Raw genomic sequence first — 17,128 nt, 5'->3', positions numbered from 1 at the left:
CCCATTCCCTGTACCCATTTGCCTCATGCAAAACGACACAGGTGGGAAAAGCCTGGCCTTGGGGCCGGAACCTTCAAGTTCGAGTCTGGGCTCAGCCGGTGACATTGACAGAAGCCTTGAACCCCACAGAGACCTCAGCCACACCTCAAAATTCCCAAGGACCCGCGAGAGGAAAGGCGGGATTCGGGGATTCCTTCCTCATTACCTAGAACAGCAGTTCTCAGACTTTGGCACGTGTGGGAATCACCCAAAGAGCTGGTTAATGCAAAGCACACTGGCTCCATTCCCAGAAACGCCTCCACAGGACTGGCGGGCTGAGAATCTGCATCTGAGAGTGACCCTGGAGCTCCAAGGGGTGCACTTTGCTAGAGGACAGCTTCACATGCTCGACTGCACGGTGACATCACGTGCTCCCAGCCCCCAGACACTAATTGAATCGGTGTGATGCATGACCCAAGTATTAGGATGCGTACAGCTTCCCAAAGTGGTTTTTAACGTGCAGCTGAGTTTGAGACCCTCTGCTCTAAACACCTGCTAATTCAAATGTGCTCCATGGGTAGCAGCACGTGGGCATGACCAGGAACTGGTTAGAAACGCAAAATCTCTGGTCCCACTCCAGGTCTACACAATCAGAACGGACTTTTAACAAGATTGCCAGGTAACTCATAGACATCAGGTCTGAGATGCATGGACCTGGGGCACAGCTCTCCCACTTTATCACGTATGCGATCAATAAACAAGCAAACCAAGGAAAATGGTGCTACGTCCTCCATACGGATTTATCCCTTTATTTATGAGTCATACACGAGCATGGGAAAAAGAACAGTCTTTTAAACAAGTGGTACTGGGTCCACTGGATTTCCACACGCAAAGGAATGAAGTCAGAGCTCTACCTCACGCCATATACAAAACTTATCAAAATGAATCACAGACCTAAATGTAAAAGCTAAAACTATAAAACTCATAGACAAGAACTCAGGATTAAATCCTTGTGACCTTGGGTTAGGCAATTGTTTTAGATATGACACCCAAAGCACAAACAACAAAAGAAAAAACAGATCCATTTGACGTTACCAAAATTAAAAACTTTTCTGCATCCAAGTACACTATCAAGAAAGTGGAAAGACAGCCCACAGACTGGGAGACAATATGTGCAAATCATATATCTGATAAGGAACCTGTATCCAGAATATATAAAGAACTCTTGCAACTCAACAAGAATAGACAAATACGGGCAATAATATCAAAATATGGGCAAAGGATCAAGTAGTCATTTCCCCAAAGATATACAAATGGCTAATAAGCACATGAAAAGAATAACCAGCCAATATCACTGGGCATTAGGGAAATGCAAATAAAGCCACAATGAGATATGACTTTATACTCACTAAGATGGTTATAATAAAAACAAAAAAGCTAACAGTAAATGTTGATGAGGTTGTGGAGGAACTGGAACTCTCATCCACTGCTGGTGGGATGTAAAATGGTGCAGCTTCTTTGGAAAACTATCTGGCAGCCCCTCAAAGGGCTGAACATGGAGCTACTATACGACCCAGCAATTCCCTGCCCCCTGCCAGGTATATACCCGGGAGACAGGAAAGCATACGTCCACACAATCTGTACAGAATAATCACAGCAGCATTGTCACAACAGACGAAAAGTGGAAACAACTCCAAATGTCCATCAACTGATGAGCTGATAAACAAAAGGAGTAGATACGGTGGAATATTATCCGGGGAGCAGATACGGTGGAATATTACCCGGGGAGCAGATACGGTGGAATATTACCCGGGGAGCAGATACGGTGGAATATTACCCGGGGCGCAGATACGGTGGAATATTACCCGGGGCGCAGATACGGTGGAATATTACCCGGGGAGCAGATACGGTGGAATATTACCCGGGGAGCAGATACGGTGGAATATTACCCGGGGAGCAGATACGGTGGAATATTACCCGGGGAGCAGATACGGTGGAATATTGCCCGGGGAGCAGATACGGTGGAATATTACCCGGGGAGCAGATACGGTGGAATATTGCCCGGCCGTCAAAAGGGACGAAGCGCCGACACATGCCGCAACACGGGTGAACCCTGAAAACATTACGTTGAGTGAAAGAAATGAGACACGAAAGGGCACATACTGTGTGATTCCATTTCTACAAAGTGTCCAGAACAGGCCAACCCAAAGAGACAGGAAGTAGAGGAGTGGTTGCCAGGGGCTGGGGGGTGTGGGGAGTGGGAGGAAAAGGGGGGTCACTGCTAGTGGGTACTGGGGTTCTTTTTGATGTGATGAGAGTGTTCCAAAATGAGACAGTGGTGACGGTGCACAACCCTGTGAATATGTTTTTAAAGACACTGAACTGCACACTTTAAATGGGTGAATTTAATGGTATGTGAAAGGTTTCAACAAAGCCTTACAAAAAACAAAAATTGAAGTTTAATCGTACGTCGATTATACCTTAATAAAACTTTTAAATAAAAAATACACGCCCTATGGCACTCATATATTAAATAAATTACAGAATACACATAGATAGAATGTTTTTAAATGGGGAGATAGATCGTTTGGTGTTTTCTGCTCTACCCCAGCGGATCATCTGTGCCTTCTTTGTAAGATGAAAGGACGGCGAAGGTGAGTCCAAAACGTCTTGTAGGTTAAGGCTCTCCAACCATCCAGCTCACCGACTGACACCTGTCCACAGCAACCACACAACCCGCCTGGGCCACGTAAATGCTCACGTGACTGTGAGAACCAGGTGCTCCACTCCACCTCTGGCACTCGGGGTCACAGGGTGCCCAGGAGGGGGTAACTCCCTGCCCTGTTATCACAGACAATGGGGGGGGGGGGTGGCTGTGGGCTTGGGAGCCACTTACCAGGATGGACAGCACCTGTTTGGAGACACCAGCACCTCTGGCATCGATCTGCATTCGGTGTTCCAGTGTTCATTATCTCGTCATGAGTGGATCATGCAAAATCACAAAGCCTTCCAGTCTGCTAAAACAGGGAGCCCTACCCACCAGAATATCTGATTAATAACCCAGCCCCGACCATGAAGGAGAAGGAGATTTACAGTTCTCTTCCTCTGAACAGTCATTGCTCTCGAGGGCGGACACTTTCCCGTGAAGAGCTCCCAGGCCGGCACGTGAGACTCGTCCGAACGACCCACGGGGCTTTGAGGCCATTAAGCAGGGTGGATGGCGATGGTGGGTTTCCCCCAAACTGTCAGCAGCCCCGAGCATTCCAGCGACTGGCTCCCATGTTGGTCCACAAGCCAGCGGAGCCATCCTTGCATTCCCACCACCTGCCACGAATGGAACAGTCCTGACCACCTGAGACCGCACGGTCTCCCTGACTCTGGCTTCGGCGCTCAGACGTGCTGCAGAGCAGACAGTCCCGAGTGGGTTCACGAGGCCGCGATTTGCGGTCAGAGACTGACAGGGAGAAGCAGACACGAATCTCTTTTCTGGGAGGGGAATCTTTGACAATAGGGAACAAAAGCACGGAGGCAAGGTGAAGAGATTCTGGTGAAAAGAACAAGGGCGTCGTGTTCCAGATAAAAATCTCTGTTACCAAGAGGTGACCTGGCGAGTTTCATAAGAGTTATCAGATCTGGCCTCGTTGGACCCAGATGAGCAGAATTTCCAACAGCACCAGGAAAGCCGCGCATGCAGGTTCTCCGTTCCCCTGATAGAATTACGCCAGATAGAACTAGGCCTGTGAAGGTAGAACGCGCATAGCAACTGCTCGGAGATCAAACAGTTTAAAAGCGGAAGGTTCTTCAGACTTGAGATTGCCAGGCGGGAGGGGCTGCGGGGGCAGAAGTGTCGGGAGTTTGGGATCAGCAGATGCAAGCTATCGATATTATATAGAGGACGGATAAACGACAAGGTCCTGCTGTAGAGCGCACGGAACGACATTCAACATCCTGTGGTAAACCACCATGGAAAAGAATATGAAAAGGTATATACAGGGCTTCCCTGGTGGCGCAGTGGTTGAGAATCTGCCTGCTAATGCAGGGGACACGGGTTCGAGCCCTGGTCTGGGAAGATCCCACATGCCGCGGAGCAACTAGGCCCGTGAGCCCCAACTACTGAGCCTGCGCGTCTGGAGCCTGTGCTCTGCAACAAGAGAGCCCGCGACAGTGAGAGGGCTGCGCACCGCGATGAAGAGTGGCCCCCGCTTGCCACAACTAGAGAAAGCCCATGCACAGAAACGAAGACCCAACCCAGCCAGAAAAATAAATAAAATAATACAAATGTGGGGTTTAAAAAAAAAAAAAAGGTATATACATATATATATATACAGGTATGACTGAATCACTTTGCTGTACAGCAAAAATTAACACAACGTTGTAAGTCAACTCTACTTCAATAAAATGTTTTTAAAAAGTGGATGTTTCTTGCTCCCAGACAGGTGTCCTGGGCTCGCTGGTGTCGGCTGCGCGGACCATGAGGGGAATGGGACATGCGGTCCCATTTGCCCATCAGGCTGTGGAGAAGGCATGGGTGAGAAGTTGTGACTTTTGTCCTTCCAATAGCAAAATCAAGGAGGGCAGCTCTGAGAAGTGGTCTATGGCCTGTGATTTTCCTTCGTTTTTTTTTTTTTTTTAAAGCATTACTATTTTTTAAATTAACTTATTTATTTTTGGCTGTGTCGGGTCTTCATTGCTGCACTTGGGCTTTCTTTAGTTGCGGCGAGCGGGGGCTACTCTTCGTTGTGGTGCGCAGGCTTCTCACTGTGGTGGCTTCTCTTGTTGCGGAGCACGGGCTCTAGGCACGCGAGCTTCAGTAGTTGTGGCACGCGGGCTCAGTAGTTGTGGCTCGCGGGCTCTAGAGTGCAGGCTCAGTAGTTGTGGCACACAGGCTTAGCTGCTCCGCGGCATGTGGGATCTTCCCGGACCAGGGCTCGAACCCGTGTCCCCTGTGTTGGCAGGCGGATTCTTAACCACTGCACCACCAGGGAAGTCCCAATGGCCTGTGATTTTCTTACAACTAAAGCCCTGGGCAAAAAAAAAAACCCAGACACAGACACACTGGTACTAATGTGGTTTGAAGCAGACACATGGGACCTATCAAACCAAGAATTTGGAAAGTATAGGACATTTTGAGCAAGTAAACATTCAAGGCTAGAACAGTGAGATCCCACTACACACCTATTAGCATGGATAGAATCCAAAACACTGACAAACCCAACTTCTGGCAAAGATGCAGAGCAACAACAGAGAACTCTCATCACTGCTGGTAGGAAGGCAAAAACGGTACAGCCACTTAGGAAGACAGTCTGGCAGTCTCTTTCAAAACTAAAAGATGTTTTACCATATGATCCAACAACTGTACTCCTTGGTATTCACACAACTGATCTGAAAACTTATGTCTACACCACAACCTACACACAAGTGTTTGCAGCAGTTCTGTCCATATTCACCAAAAGCTGGAAGCTTCTGGTGAATATGAACCAAGAAGCCCTTCAATAGGTGAACAGATAAACAAAACCAGGACATCCATACAGTGGATTATTTAGTGATTAAAAAGGAAAGTGCTGTCAAGTCATAAAAAAGATACAGCTGGGGGCTTCCCTGGTGGCGCAGTGGTGGAGAGTCCGCCTGCCGATGCGGGGGACGCGGGTTCGTGCCCCCGTCCGGGAAGATCCCACGTGCCGCGGAGCGGCTGGGCCCGTGAGCCATGGCCGCTGAGCCTGCGCGTCCGGAGCCTGTGCTCCGCAGCGGGAGAGGCGACAACAGCGAGAGGCCCGCGTAGCGCAAAAAAAAAAAAAAAAAAAGAGTCAGCTAAATCTTAAATGCATGTGGTTAAGTGAGAGAAGCCAGTCCGAAATATCTACACAGTGTGTAATTCCAACGATGTGATATTCTGGAAACTTAAAACTATGGAGATGGCACACAGATCAGTGGTTGCCAGGGGCTGCAGAGAGGGGCAGGATTGAATAGGTAAAAGGCTCAGGGGATTTTTTTTAAACGTTGCAAAACTAATCTGTGTGACACTGTGATGGTGAGCATAAGAATTAAATATCTGTCAAAATCATAAACTCTCCAGCACAAAGAGTGAAGCTTAACGGAGGCAGATTTTTAAAATAAAGCTTAAAAGTTCATTTAGGAGATGTGGGATCCCAGGATAGAATGCAGAATGTGACAAAAGAGTCTAATTGTGTTAAAAACGTTAGAAACAACCCCCCTGGAGGAGGTGGGGGATAAAGTGCTGACCTGTGTAACCGCGGGAATGAGTAGAGTCTGAAAGACAAAAGGCAAAAGAACGTCACGCAAGCACGGTTCTCTAGTTGATAAAGTTGCTTTCCACTGTGCGGAGCAGGTCAACCATCTAGAAACCACTATGCAGGTGCCCTGGAATTGAGCAATTAAATACACAGATGGCAGAGAGTGGAAGCCAGGCTTCTCACTGTCTACGTGGGACGTTACAGAAAAGCAAGGAGAGGAGAGAATGATCCCCCTGGCAATGGATTAGGACTGGGGAGGTCAGTATGAACTCACGTTTCGCTTAATACAGATTCAGGTGGTTACACACAGAAGCATTTATAGATTGGTACACACATGTATCTCCTTGTTCTTTCCTCTGAGAGAGCTCAGAAAGAACTACTCCCCAGTGGCAATGAGCACACCCAGCACCCAGATCTTGGTTTCTAAGACCACTCTTCCAGGGCACTTGGGAGGAACGGCAGATTCTAAGACTGGGGCAGGAAACATACAGAATGAGCCTGAAACACCTTCCGGTGCCAGGAAGCAAGACAGTGGTCAAATCATCATCGCCATCATCATCGCCATCATCCACATGGATGGGTATGTGTCAAAAGGACACAGGTGGAACTTCCCCGGTGGTCCGGTGGGTAAGCCTCCGCGCTCCCAATGCAGGGGGCCCGGGTTCGATCCCTGGTCGGGGAACTGGATCCCACATGCGCGCCGCAACTAAGAAGTCCACATGCTGCAGTGAGGATCCCTGTGCTGCAACTAAGACCCGACGCAGCCAAAATAAATAAGTAAACAAATAATAAATAAATATTGTTTTAAAAAAAGAACTAACACTTCTATTAAAAAAAAAAGAAAAAGACACAGTAGGCAAATGAAAGAGCTCCCAATGGCCGAAGCTGGAGCCATTTGAGCAACAAAACATGTCAAGTCGCGCTGTACTATGACGCAGGTGTACATTAAACATCCAGGAGTCCACACTGATAAAAATAACTACATAAATAAATGAACTCTTTCCTCTGCAGAAGAATTCCAAGATATTTACGGAGCTACACTGCCGTCCGGGAGGTGGAACGGAACTGCTCATCTTTCAGTGTGGGCTGGGTTTAGTGACTTCCTTCCGAAGAGGACAGTCCATAAAGGGGGGAAAAGAGTTCACTACGGTGGGAAGCCTGACAAGCACACCTCAGCCGGGGGAGCAAGGTCCACACCAGTGAGAGGCGTGCCCTTGATATGGTGCGATGAGAAGGGCACCTGCCTCTGCAGCCTTCTTCCCAAACCCACATACCACCCCCATCTAATCATGACCCAAACCTGAGACAAGCCTCAGCAGAGGGACGTGCTACGAAACACCGCACCAGCTCCCCAAACTGCCAAGGTCATCAAAAGCAAGGAAAGCCCTAGAAACTGTCACAGCCAAGAGGGGCCTACGGAGGCGGGAGGGCTACCTGTCATGAGGGATCCTGGAACAGAAGACGGACCTTCAGCAACTACGAACGAAAGCATGGGCGTGAGTTAATTGTAACACATCAATATTGGTTCATTAATCATAACGAACGTACGCTACTCACATAAGACGGTGACGGGGAGAAATGGGTGTGGGGCATGGAGGGGGACACATCCTGTAAGTCTAAAACTGCTGTAAAGTAATCATTTAAAAGAGCTGTGAAAAAGCCCACCCCAAGGTTCATGTTTCGGCTGACGATTTCATGTAAAAATGCTGCTGTTGGCTGTCCCCACGTGGCCCCCTGGGGACACCACCTACCCAAGGCTGTGTGTGCCTGTCATGGGTCACCTGACTGACATCTCCCTCCCACTCTGGTCGGCTCTGCCACCGTCCCCGAAGCCAAGGCTCACCCCCGGGGACCCCGTCTCTGCCGCCACATCACCGCCCTTTTCCCTACTACCTCAAGTTCTCAGTTAATGCATTGCATCTTCCTGGACCACACGCACCTGTATGCGTCACCTATGATCCTTTCTGAAACATGACAGATTACACATAAGAAAAAGTCGTCAATGATCGAATATGCTGTGTGGAGCTCTCACTTAAAAACAGGTCTCTCTGTACCAGAAACTGCACCCAGCAAGCCAAATGCACCCAGACGTCTTCGGGGTCACTGGCTCGGCAGCCCTCAAGCTAACTCCACTGGCACTGGGTACTCCGTGCGTCTTGGACCCCCTGCAGACTGGTGCTTACGAGGTCCCAGGGCTGTGTCCCCGAGGTGCTATTCCTGGGGAATTTCACACAGGGACTCGCTCAGGGGCTACGATGAGACTGTAGGATCTGGACCAAAGGAGCGCCCTCAGTAGAGAGCAATCCAGTGTCCGAGAAGCCTTCTAGTTGGGCCGTGCGGGAGCTGGGCAGGGGGCTCCCCGGGAGCCCGGCTGCGGGGGCGTGTGGCAGAAACAGGCACATCTCGGCCTGGGTGACGAGCTACTGCCCTATCACCGCCTGGAAGCTGACGTAGTCACTGGATCTCAGAAACAAAGCCCCGACTCACAACAGGGGCTCTGCAAACAGTCCCATCAACGCGCACTCAATTTCTACTTCTGATCGACCTGCTTCAAGGGCTGAGAGACGTTTCTAGCTTTATTACAGCCCTGCCTCTGTTGTGCCTGGACTTCTTTCAAGTTTGGGAAGACGGTGCAAGACAGAAGCCCCAAGTTTTGCTCGAGTTGTTAGTTTTAGTTCCCTTTCAGGGCTCGAAACACCATCCATCTCGTCCCAGAGGTTCCAGCTGAAACAGGAGATGAGCCTGGCAGACAGTCTGCTTCTTTCTGCTACTGGCATCATTACCTGACCAAATTTCCATCAGAAAAGGCACTAGAAGGTCTGACTAACACGGCCTGCTTTGTTTTCATTGACAGGTCATTCCTCTAGGATTTAATTATCTTCTGTGCGTCCCTCAGTCCAGAAGGTATGCTTCGCCCCACTCGGGTTCCCGAGCTCAGCCCAGGGGCGCCTGAGGACCACGCAGCCCGAGTGCAGGGATGCAGCTCAGGTGTGAGCATCACGGCATTTCCTGCACTTAGGAAGGAAGCTGCTTTCAGCTCTCCGCTTGGGACGTGAAGTCTGGTTCTCAGCCAGATTCTGCCGATTACCAGGTGGCTTTTAAGAAAGTCACAGAACTCCGGGTGGAGCTGCTAGGACACGGGCACAGCCTGGGGCTGGCAGAGCCGCTGAGGACAGCAGGGCAGTGTCTGGAGTAACGGGGGTGGGGGCGGCTCTTGCCCCCTTGGGCCGGCCTGGCACTGCAGCAGGAGACTCCACCCAGGAGCTTGGCGACCACAGGCCCTCCAGTCCCGGACCCTCTGTGTCCGCCACGGCCTCGGCCACATCCCAGCAGCCACGGCACGGGAGAAGGGGGCCCGCAGCCGACCCCGCTTCCCTTCCACCCCGGGTGAGAGCCTGGAAAGCAAGGGCAAGCAAGCCGGCCTCTGCCCACCCACCCCCCCGGCCTCGAGGCGACCTGGTGCCCGGCCTCCGCTCTCGGAGCCCCCGCTCCTCCAGGGATGCTGGCCTCGCAGACGCCCTGCTTCGTGGGAGCCCGAGGACAGAGGGAGACAGGCCTACCACGCCCTGCGCACACCATCGGGCCCCAGGAGGTTCTTGTTTGACCTCGGCTGTCACTATGAAGTGTCCCCTATCACTTCTCAGGCAGCGGGCCGAGGGTGCCGGCGTGTCCGGGGCCAAGGGGCTTCCCAGACGGGGACCCTCAGTGTGAAAACCAGAGCTGTCCCTAGAAAACTGGGACAAGTTGGTCACACCGCCTATCACCTGGGGACGGCCACCAAATCAACCCCGTTTTCCTCCCTCTGGGTCCACAGCCAGGAGAAAACAACACGTACTGAGTCTCCATTGCGCCACTGACATGACAGGCACGTTCTGGAGACCCCAGCAAGCATGAGCCGCTCCACACGGGGACACTCACATGCTCCTCACCCAACGCTCACACGTCCCCACGCTGGGGGGACCGCCACCCTACGGAGCGGACAGAGGCGAGAGGGAAGTCGCGTGCTTGTCCCCCAGACGTTAAGGCGCTGGCCTCTCGGTGGAGCCTGTGTTACATCCTCTCCTGGTATTTTCTCCGTTTGTAACTGGGTCACTATACGCCCTTGTCCGGGGAACTGCCCATGACTTAGTTTGTTTCCAAGAATGTCTACCCCATTGTTCGCTTTTCTCATTTCACGTGTTGCCCTTGGTCCCCATTTTCCCTGCCTCTCAACCAGGACGGTCTGCTTCTCAGCTGGGGATGTGAGTGAAAATTCTCTAGGTGTGGCGAGTGGAGCAGTGATGCTGGACGAGGCGCTGACCTGCAGCAGAATCTCAGGTCCACCCTCAGCTTCCGGTTCAGAACTTTCCGTATTCACTACATCCTTTACCCTTTCTGCTCGTTGTAAATATTCCTTTGTCTTAAAGAAAAAAACCATCCTGTTTGATCACCGTCAATTTTGTCCACACAGAACCCTGCACGGAGGTTTATAGCAACTTTAAGCATAATCACCAAAATTTGGAAGCCGCCAAGATGCACCTCAGTAGGTGGATGGATATATAAACCATGGTCCATCCACACCATGGAATATTCTTTGGAGCTAGAAAGAAATGAGGGAGGGAAGGACTGGGAGTGTGGGATTAGCAGACGTCAACTATTATATACAGGATGGCTAGACAACAAGTTCCTACTGTAAAGCACAGGGAACTATATCCAACCTCCTGGGATAAACCATCATGGAGAAGAATATAAAAATAGAAAGTCTCTGTGTATAACTGAATCACGTTGCTATACAGCAGAGACTGGCGCAACGCTGTACATCAGCTCTACTTCAATATAAAAAATGAGCTATCAAACCATGAAAATCAGGGAGGAAACATAAGTGCATATTTGTAAGTGAAAGAAGGCAATCTGGAAAGGCCACACACGATGTGATTCCAACCATATGACATCCTGGAAAAAGCCAAACTACGGAGACAGTAAAAAGATCAGTGGCTGCCGGGGGTTAGTGGGAGGGAGGGACGAACAGGCAGAGCGCGGAGGATTTTCAGGGCAGGAAACCTAGCCTGCATGATGGTGGATATATGTCCTTATACATCTGTCTAAACCCGCGGAATGTACAGCACTGAGCGAACACTAACGTAAAAGTGGACTTGGTTTCACTTTCTGACTTACTTCACTCTGTACGACAGTCTCTAGGTCAGGAAGACAAGTATCACATATTAACGCATATTCATGGAATCTAGAAAAACGGTACAGGTGAACTGGTCTGCGAGGCAGAAATAGAGACACAGATGTAGAGAACAAACATATGGACGCCAAGGGGGGAAAGGAGGGGTGGGATGAATTGGGAGATGGGGATGGACATATATACACTAATATGTATAAAACAGATAAATAATGAGAACCTGCTGTAGAGCACGGGGAACTCTGCTTCACTTCGCTGTACAGCAGAAACTAACACAACACTGTAAAACAACTACACCCCAACTGAAAAGAAAAGTGGCCTTGAGTTAATAATAATGTATCAATGTAGGTTCATCGGCGTACAAACGGCCACACTGATGCAAGATGTCAGTAGCGGGGGAGCCTGGGGGTGGCTGGTTATACAGGACCCCCTACTCTTGCCATTCCATTTTCTGCAAACCTAAAACTACTCTAAAAAATGAAGTCTAGTTTCAAAAATACGGGAGTGGGGTAAGGGGAGGGAAAGTTCCGCCTTACAGAGAATATTAGCTGTAAGACACAAAACTGATGTAGAAAATTACCACTTGGCGGCCGCCATGTGAGAGCTGTTCAGTAATTCTGCTTTAAATGTTAAAACTGAAAATAAATAATAATTTATAATTGATCTGCCCAGACCCCCGCCACCCAAAAAAAAAAAAAAAGAATCCAACCAAAACCTTCTGATTACTGTTAGTTATTGGCTGAGATCCGGGAAGTCCTGTACAAGAGCTGTCTGCCTGGGAGGCGGGTGTCCCACTGCTGGTCCCCAGTCGGATGGGGTCGGAGCCTGGTCTCAGCCTTAGCTGCAACACCTGCCCTGAATTCTGTGCTTTGTCAGGTGCCAGTTTACACGGATTTCAGGGGAAAACAGGTTTCCGTTTCTTTTCTCAGAGTTAGTTCTTCCTGATCAGTGAGCCCAGAGGCCGTGGTCACGGGGATAGTTCAGGAAATCCCGGCGTTCATTTCACCCCACGCCACCTTCTCCACAGGTCGCTGCTCCCGGGTCGAGTCTATCCCAGGTCTGAGGACAGTGGATGACATGCTGCCTCTGTCTCTCTCCTTCCCGGGTCCCCGAGGCTCCACTGCGTCTGCTCTGACGATGACGCCATCCACCACCACCAGGACAGCGTTTCTAACTACAGGTGGGGCCAGGAGAAATGACCGCTGACCCCCGTTTTGAAATAATCTAGGGTCTGTGCTGATGTGTTTTTAGAAGCCCAGTTAGGGTCGGCTCTGGAATAACAGTCGATCCAAACTCTTGGAATCCAGCGACACCACCGCCAGTGAAGCAGGCCTGCTTCATGAGGGGGAGGGGGGAGCAGGAGGGGCGGTGTCCAGCCCAGGGAACCATCGGGAGACAGCCACGGATGCGGCCAGGCCAGCGGGAGCCCAGGCCGGAAGCTGCCCGAGGACCACAGACCCCAGGCCTGGCTCAGCTCTGCCACTGTCCCTGCTGGCTCAGCTCTGCCACTGTCCCTGCTCAGGAATCCACAGGCCCATGTGTGGTCTGAGCCCAAGTGCTGGGAGCTACACTGCAGTGATGGACGGTACCCACCCACGCCCCGCCCAACGAGCTGGGGGCCAGCCTGGGTGACAGGGGCTGACCACGGGGCCAGGACCAGCACGTGCTCACCGTGTGCCCCCCCCCACCCTGGTGCTCAGACCCTCTGCTCAGCTACACACACACCCCCAAGGTGCTTCCCCCGCAGACCGAACATCCAACCCTGCAGCTGCCCCGCTCCCCGTCCAGACTCTCTGCAGACGCCCGTGCCCCCTGACCCACCACCTGCTACAGGCCCTCCTCCCCAGCCCTGGGGTCTTGCCCCATCACTCCTGACCTTAGAAGGTCAGCCCCGCGCAGGCACGGCAGGGCCCACCTCTGCCTTGTGCTCCATCCACCCATCAGGATGCCCGCGAGCCTGCTTGCCCACGTCACCCCGCCCCAGCTCCCGGCGCACAGACCCCCAGCTTCCTGTCTCACCAAGTGTCTGCCTGGGCTGGTGCCCGCCTCACCTTCAGCCAGGCCTCTGCGCTTGTCCCCCCTCCAGGCCTGTGCTCTCCTGTCCCTATCCAGGCCTGTCCCGTCCCCGGGCATCTCGAGCACTGAAGCTGTGTCCCCGATAAGCCAGCAGCCCTGTTCCCACGTTGCTCAGTTAAATTCAGGAGACAGGAGTCGACCGTGATTACAGCACGGCCACCTGTGTGCGGACGGGGACGTGCACGGCGGCAGGAGCATGGGTGCAGGTCCTGCCCCAGCTCCGGAGTCCCCACAAGTGACGAGAAAGCTCCCTCCTTCAGCTGACGCACCTGTCGTGGGTTCAGCAGCTGTGAGGTGGGACACATATACGTGACACTGGCACAGGGAGGACCTGCCCGACCCAAGAGGAGAGGGGGAGGGAGGCCCCGCGCGCTGAGTCCAAGATAAACGCTCCCTGCTAAGCATTACCCGCTTGCCCGGATGAACGCTCCCAGTTGCCATGGAGACCCTCACCTGAGCCGCTCTCGGCTCTCACGACGGCCTCACCTCAGCTGGCCGAGTTCACGTGTCCCCTGGGCACAGCGCTCTCACCTGGGATGACGGTGCCTTCCCCCCCCCCCGCCAGGGGACACTGTGCAATGTCTGGGGGCATCTTTGGCGGCCACAACTCGGGGGTGTTACTGGCATTTGTGGGTGAGGGGCAGGGATGCCGTACACATCCTACAGTGCACAGGACAGCCCCCAGCATAAAGGACTGTCCAGCCCCAGCATGGAACGTCATTCATCCATGAAAAAGAAAGAAATCCCGCCATTTGCAAGAACGTGGATGGACCTTGAGGGCATAATGCTATATGAAATAAGTCAGACGGAGAAAGACACATCTGTGTGACCTCGCTGACACGCGGAATCTAAAACAACCGAACCCAGAGAAAAAGGCTGGTGGTCACCAGAGGCAGGAGGTGGGGCGGGTGGAATGGGTGGAGGGGTTCAAAAGGTCCAAGCTTCCAGTTACGAGATAAGTAAGTCCTAGGGATGTTGTGTACAGCATGGCGACTGCGGTTAATAATACTGTGTTGTATATTTAAAAGTGGCTAAGAGAGTAGATCCTAAAAGTTCTCATCATAAAAAAAAATGTGTAACTGTGAGTGGTGACGGATGTTCACGAAACATATCGCGGTGATCATTTCCCAGTATATCCATATACCCAATCGTTACATCGTACACCGAAAATTAATACAATGTTTTGCGTCAACTGTATTTCCATAAAACTGGAAACAAAAAGAGAAGAGATAAGATTAAACAAAAGTTAATGCCCATTTGGAACTGGTAAGAAACAGAAAGGATCCTCCGGCCCCCACGTCAGCGGGGCGGAGGATGAGAGCCCTGTACCGTTTTAGCCCACGCGTGATCTGAGGTCCCACGCGTAGGGACTTGGTTTCCAGCAGGGGGAGCTAGGCACACGCGGGTGCATGTGCGTCTCCCAGGGCTGGCATGAGACGGCTGTTCTGTGTTGTCATTCATTCATTCACTCATTCTCTCCTTCAACTCAGGTACGTACTGAGCACCTACCACTCGCCAGGCACCTCCCGGATGCTGGCGATTCCATGCCGCTAACACAGGCTCCCGGAGGAGGGAGAAAGCACTTTTAAAACCGAGTAAAGCGTGATGCTGCCTACGCACGTGTAATCCGAACAACAGAATCACCTTTCCTCCCCGAACCCACGTTCCAGCAGGGTTTCCTCAAGTGTCTCCAACCAGCCCCTACCTCCCGTCTCCAGGTCGTGGAAATTCGGATCCAGGCCTCGTTCCAGCATCTTGACGACCTTCTCCACCGAACGATGCTGGATGTAATCCATGCATTTTTTCAGGTTGGTCTAAAGAGAAAAGCAAAATTGGTCTTACAGAGAAACGTCTCTTCAGGCCACAGGAAGCCTCCTTGGGGGGTGCACCCTGGCTGGCCGCCTTTGCAGGGAGGAGAGCTGCCCCTTGATGGGGCCCTGCTGCAGTCCCCAGGCTCACCAGGCAGCATCTTTCTGCATCTGGAACCCTGGGGCCAAGCCCGGAGCCCAGCACATGGCAAACGCAATGGGCCTGTCCTGGATGAATGTTCTAGAAATCCCCCACCGACCTCTGTGCTTGCCGAGAGCCACAGGATGTTCCTTCACTTTCAAAAGGATGAGCCGCCTGAACCACTTTGAAACACTACACTTTCCAGGGTGCAGCCCAGGTCTTCTGACTCCATCCTCTTTTGAGCGAGGCCCGAGGATTGGTATTTGTGTTTCCTAATCTCTAAGGCAGCGGCTCCTATGGACAGCAGAAGGGCACTGCTCACTCAGCTTAACCCACTTGTGGCTAATCCCGTGACCTGCAGGTGGACACACGGATGCTTGGGTCACCGAGCGATTCAAGGTGAGGGAGTCAGTCACTCCTCGTGAGACCAAAATGACCAGGGGCTCAACACTGACCAGGTTGCCCAGACTCATCTGCAAGGAAAATAATAATTTTCTGTCCATCTAGCAGATAGCCTGGGCTATTTGATGGTAATCACAGTACCTGAGATGCGTCTGTCAGATGAATCTAATGCTCTCACTGGCCCAGTTCTCCACCTGCACTCCACACCCCTCCCCAGTCACCCTGAAACCAACCCCTGGACCCTTCAGCCCGCGGGTCTCCACCTGGATGCTTTCTGTACATTCTGGGACTAAACACTAACAAATGCTCAAGGACACAGGATACACTTGGTTTCTCCGAACACCTTCATTGCTCCTTACTAATCGACATTATTTTAAATGCACAAACACATTTTCATGTACACATCAGAGAGTCATCAAAAGAACCCGAAGTGCCCAGACTTGGAATCTAAATACCCCTCTGTGGGCAGATTCCAGGGCTGGGCAGGGGGAGTGCAAGAGCAACCTGACCGTCCTGTGCCTGAAAAAGCCGTCAGTACTCAAAGGATGGTGGGGACAGCGCCAGAGGGAGGAGAGCCAGGCAGAAGGGCCACTGGCCACATCTGGACAACTTGGGCACAAAAATAAATAATGAGAATGGCATATTATAACCCACTGAACACGATGAAAATCCACAGGTCCATCCTGATATGAATGGGGGGATGAAACAAAAACAAGGGGACCCCAGAGGTTGGGGATGCCCTCTGTGGACTCACGGCTGCAGGTGAGCTCACCTGGGCAGATCAGGGCTGGTTTAAGTAAGCTGAACGGGCACCCGTCCTGACTCTGGCTCTCCCTGTGCTCTGCAGGGAATGCCCCAGGCTCTCCGGGGAGGGGCCGGACCTGGAGGAGGGCATCTGAGAGCATCCTTGGGTATCACACATCTTCCTCCGTGCTGAGCGAGGTGCCCACCGCACACTCGCTCCTGCACGCCCTGGACAGGCACAGCATCCCTGACGGAGCGCAGGTGTGCCTGGAACATAGCCCACAGCTTGCTCCTTAACCCTCTCCTTCTCCCCTGCTTCCCTTGTGCGTCTTACCTCCATGCAGTTTATGTAAACAGCACCTTAATCACAGAGTGGCGGCACCAGACACCTACTTCAGTGTTGTCCCCTATTTCGGCAGCGAAGGCCCAGAGGGAACGGCCACCCGTCTTCCCAGAAACACCCGGGAGGAGGTGAGTAGAAAGCAGGGCCCCAATCTCCACTCTCAGGGATATTAGTTCCCTTACGTGCAGGCATCGACTGCATTTGCGTCACACGGGA

General features: G+C 51.9%; 1 protein-coding gene across 6 annotated transcripts in view; it reads right to left on the bottom strand.

Annotated features, from left to right (window-relative positions):
- The window catches only part of SHANK2 (SH3 and multiple ankyrin repeat domains 2), a 559,408-nt gene that overhangs the window by 418,427 nt on the left and 123,853 nt on the right, over positions 1–17,128 (bottom strand). For all 6 annotated transcript variants that reach the window (XM_049713021.1, XM_049713018.1, XM_049713020.1 and 3 more), the window contains exon 6: positions 15,179–15,287. In XM_049713021.1, the coding sequence (XP_049568978.1) occupies positions 15,179–15,287 (109 nt within the window). The remainder of the gene's footprint in view (positions 1–15,178; positions 15,288–17,128) is intronic.

This window comes from Orcinus orca, chromosome 8 (assembly GCF_937001465.1).
Source record: "Orcinus orca chromosome 8, mOrcOrc1.1, whole genome shotgun sequence".
NCBI lineage: Eukaryota > Metazoa > Chordata > Mammalia > Artiodactyla > Delphinidae > Orcinus > Orcinus orca.
The sequence above is the reverse complement of the archived record's forward strand: the minus strand, read 5'-3'. Positions and strand labels throughout refer to the sequence as shown.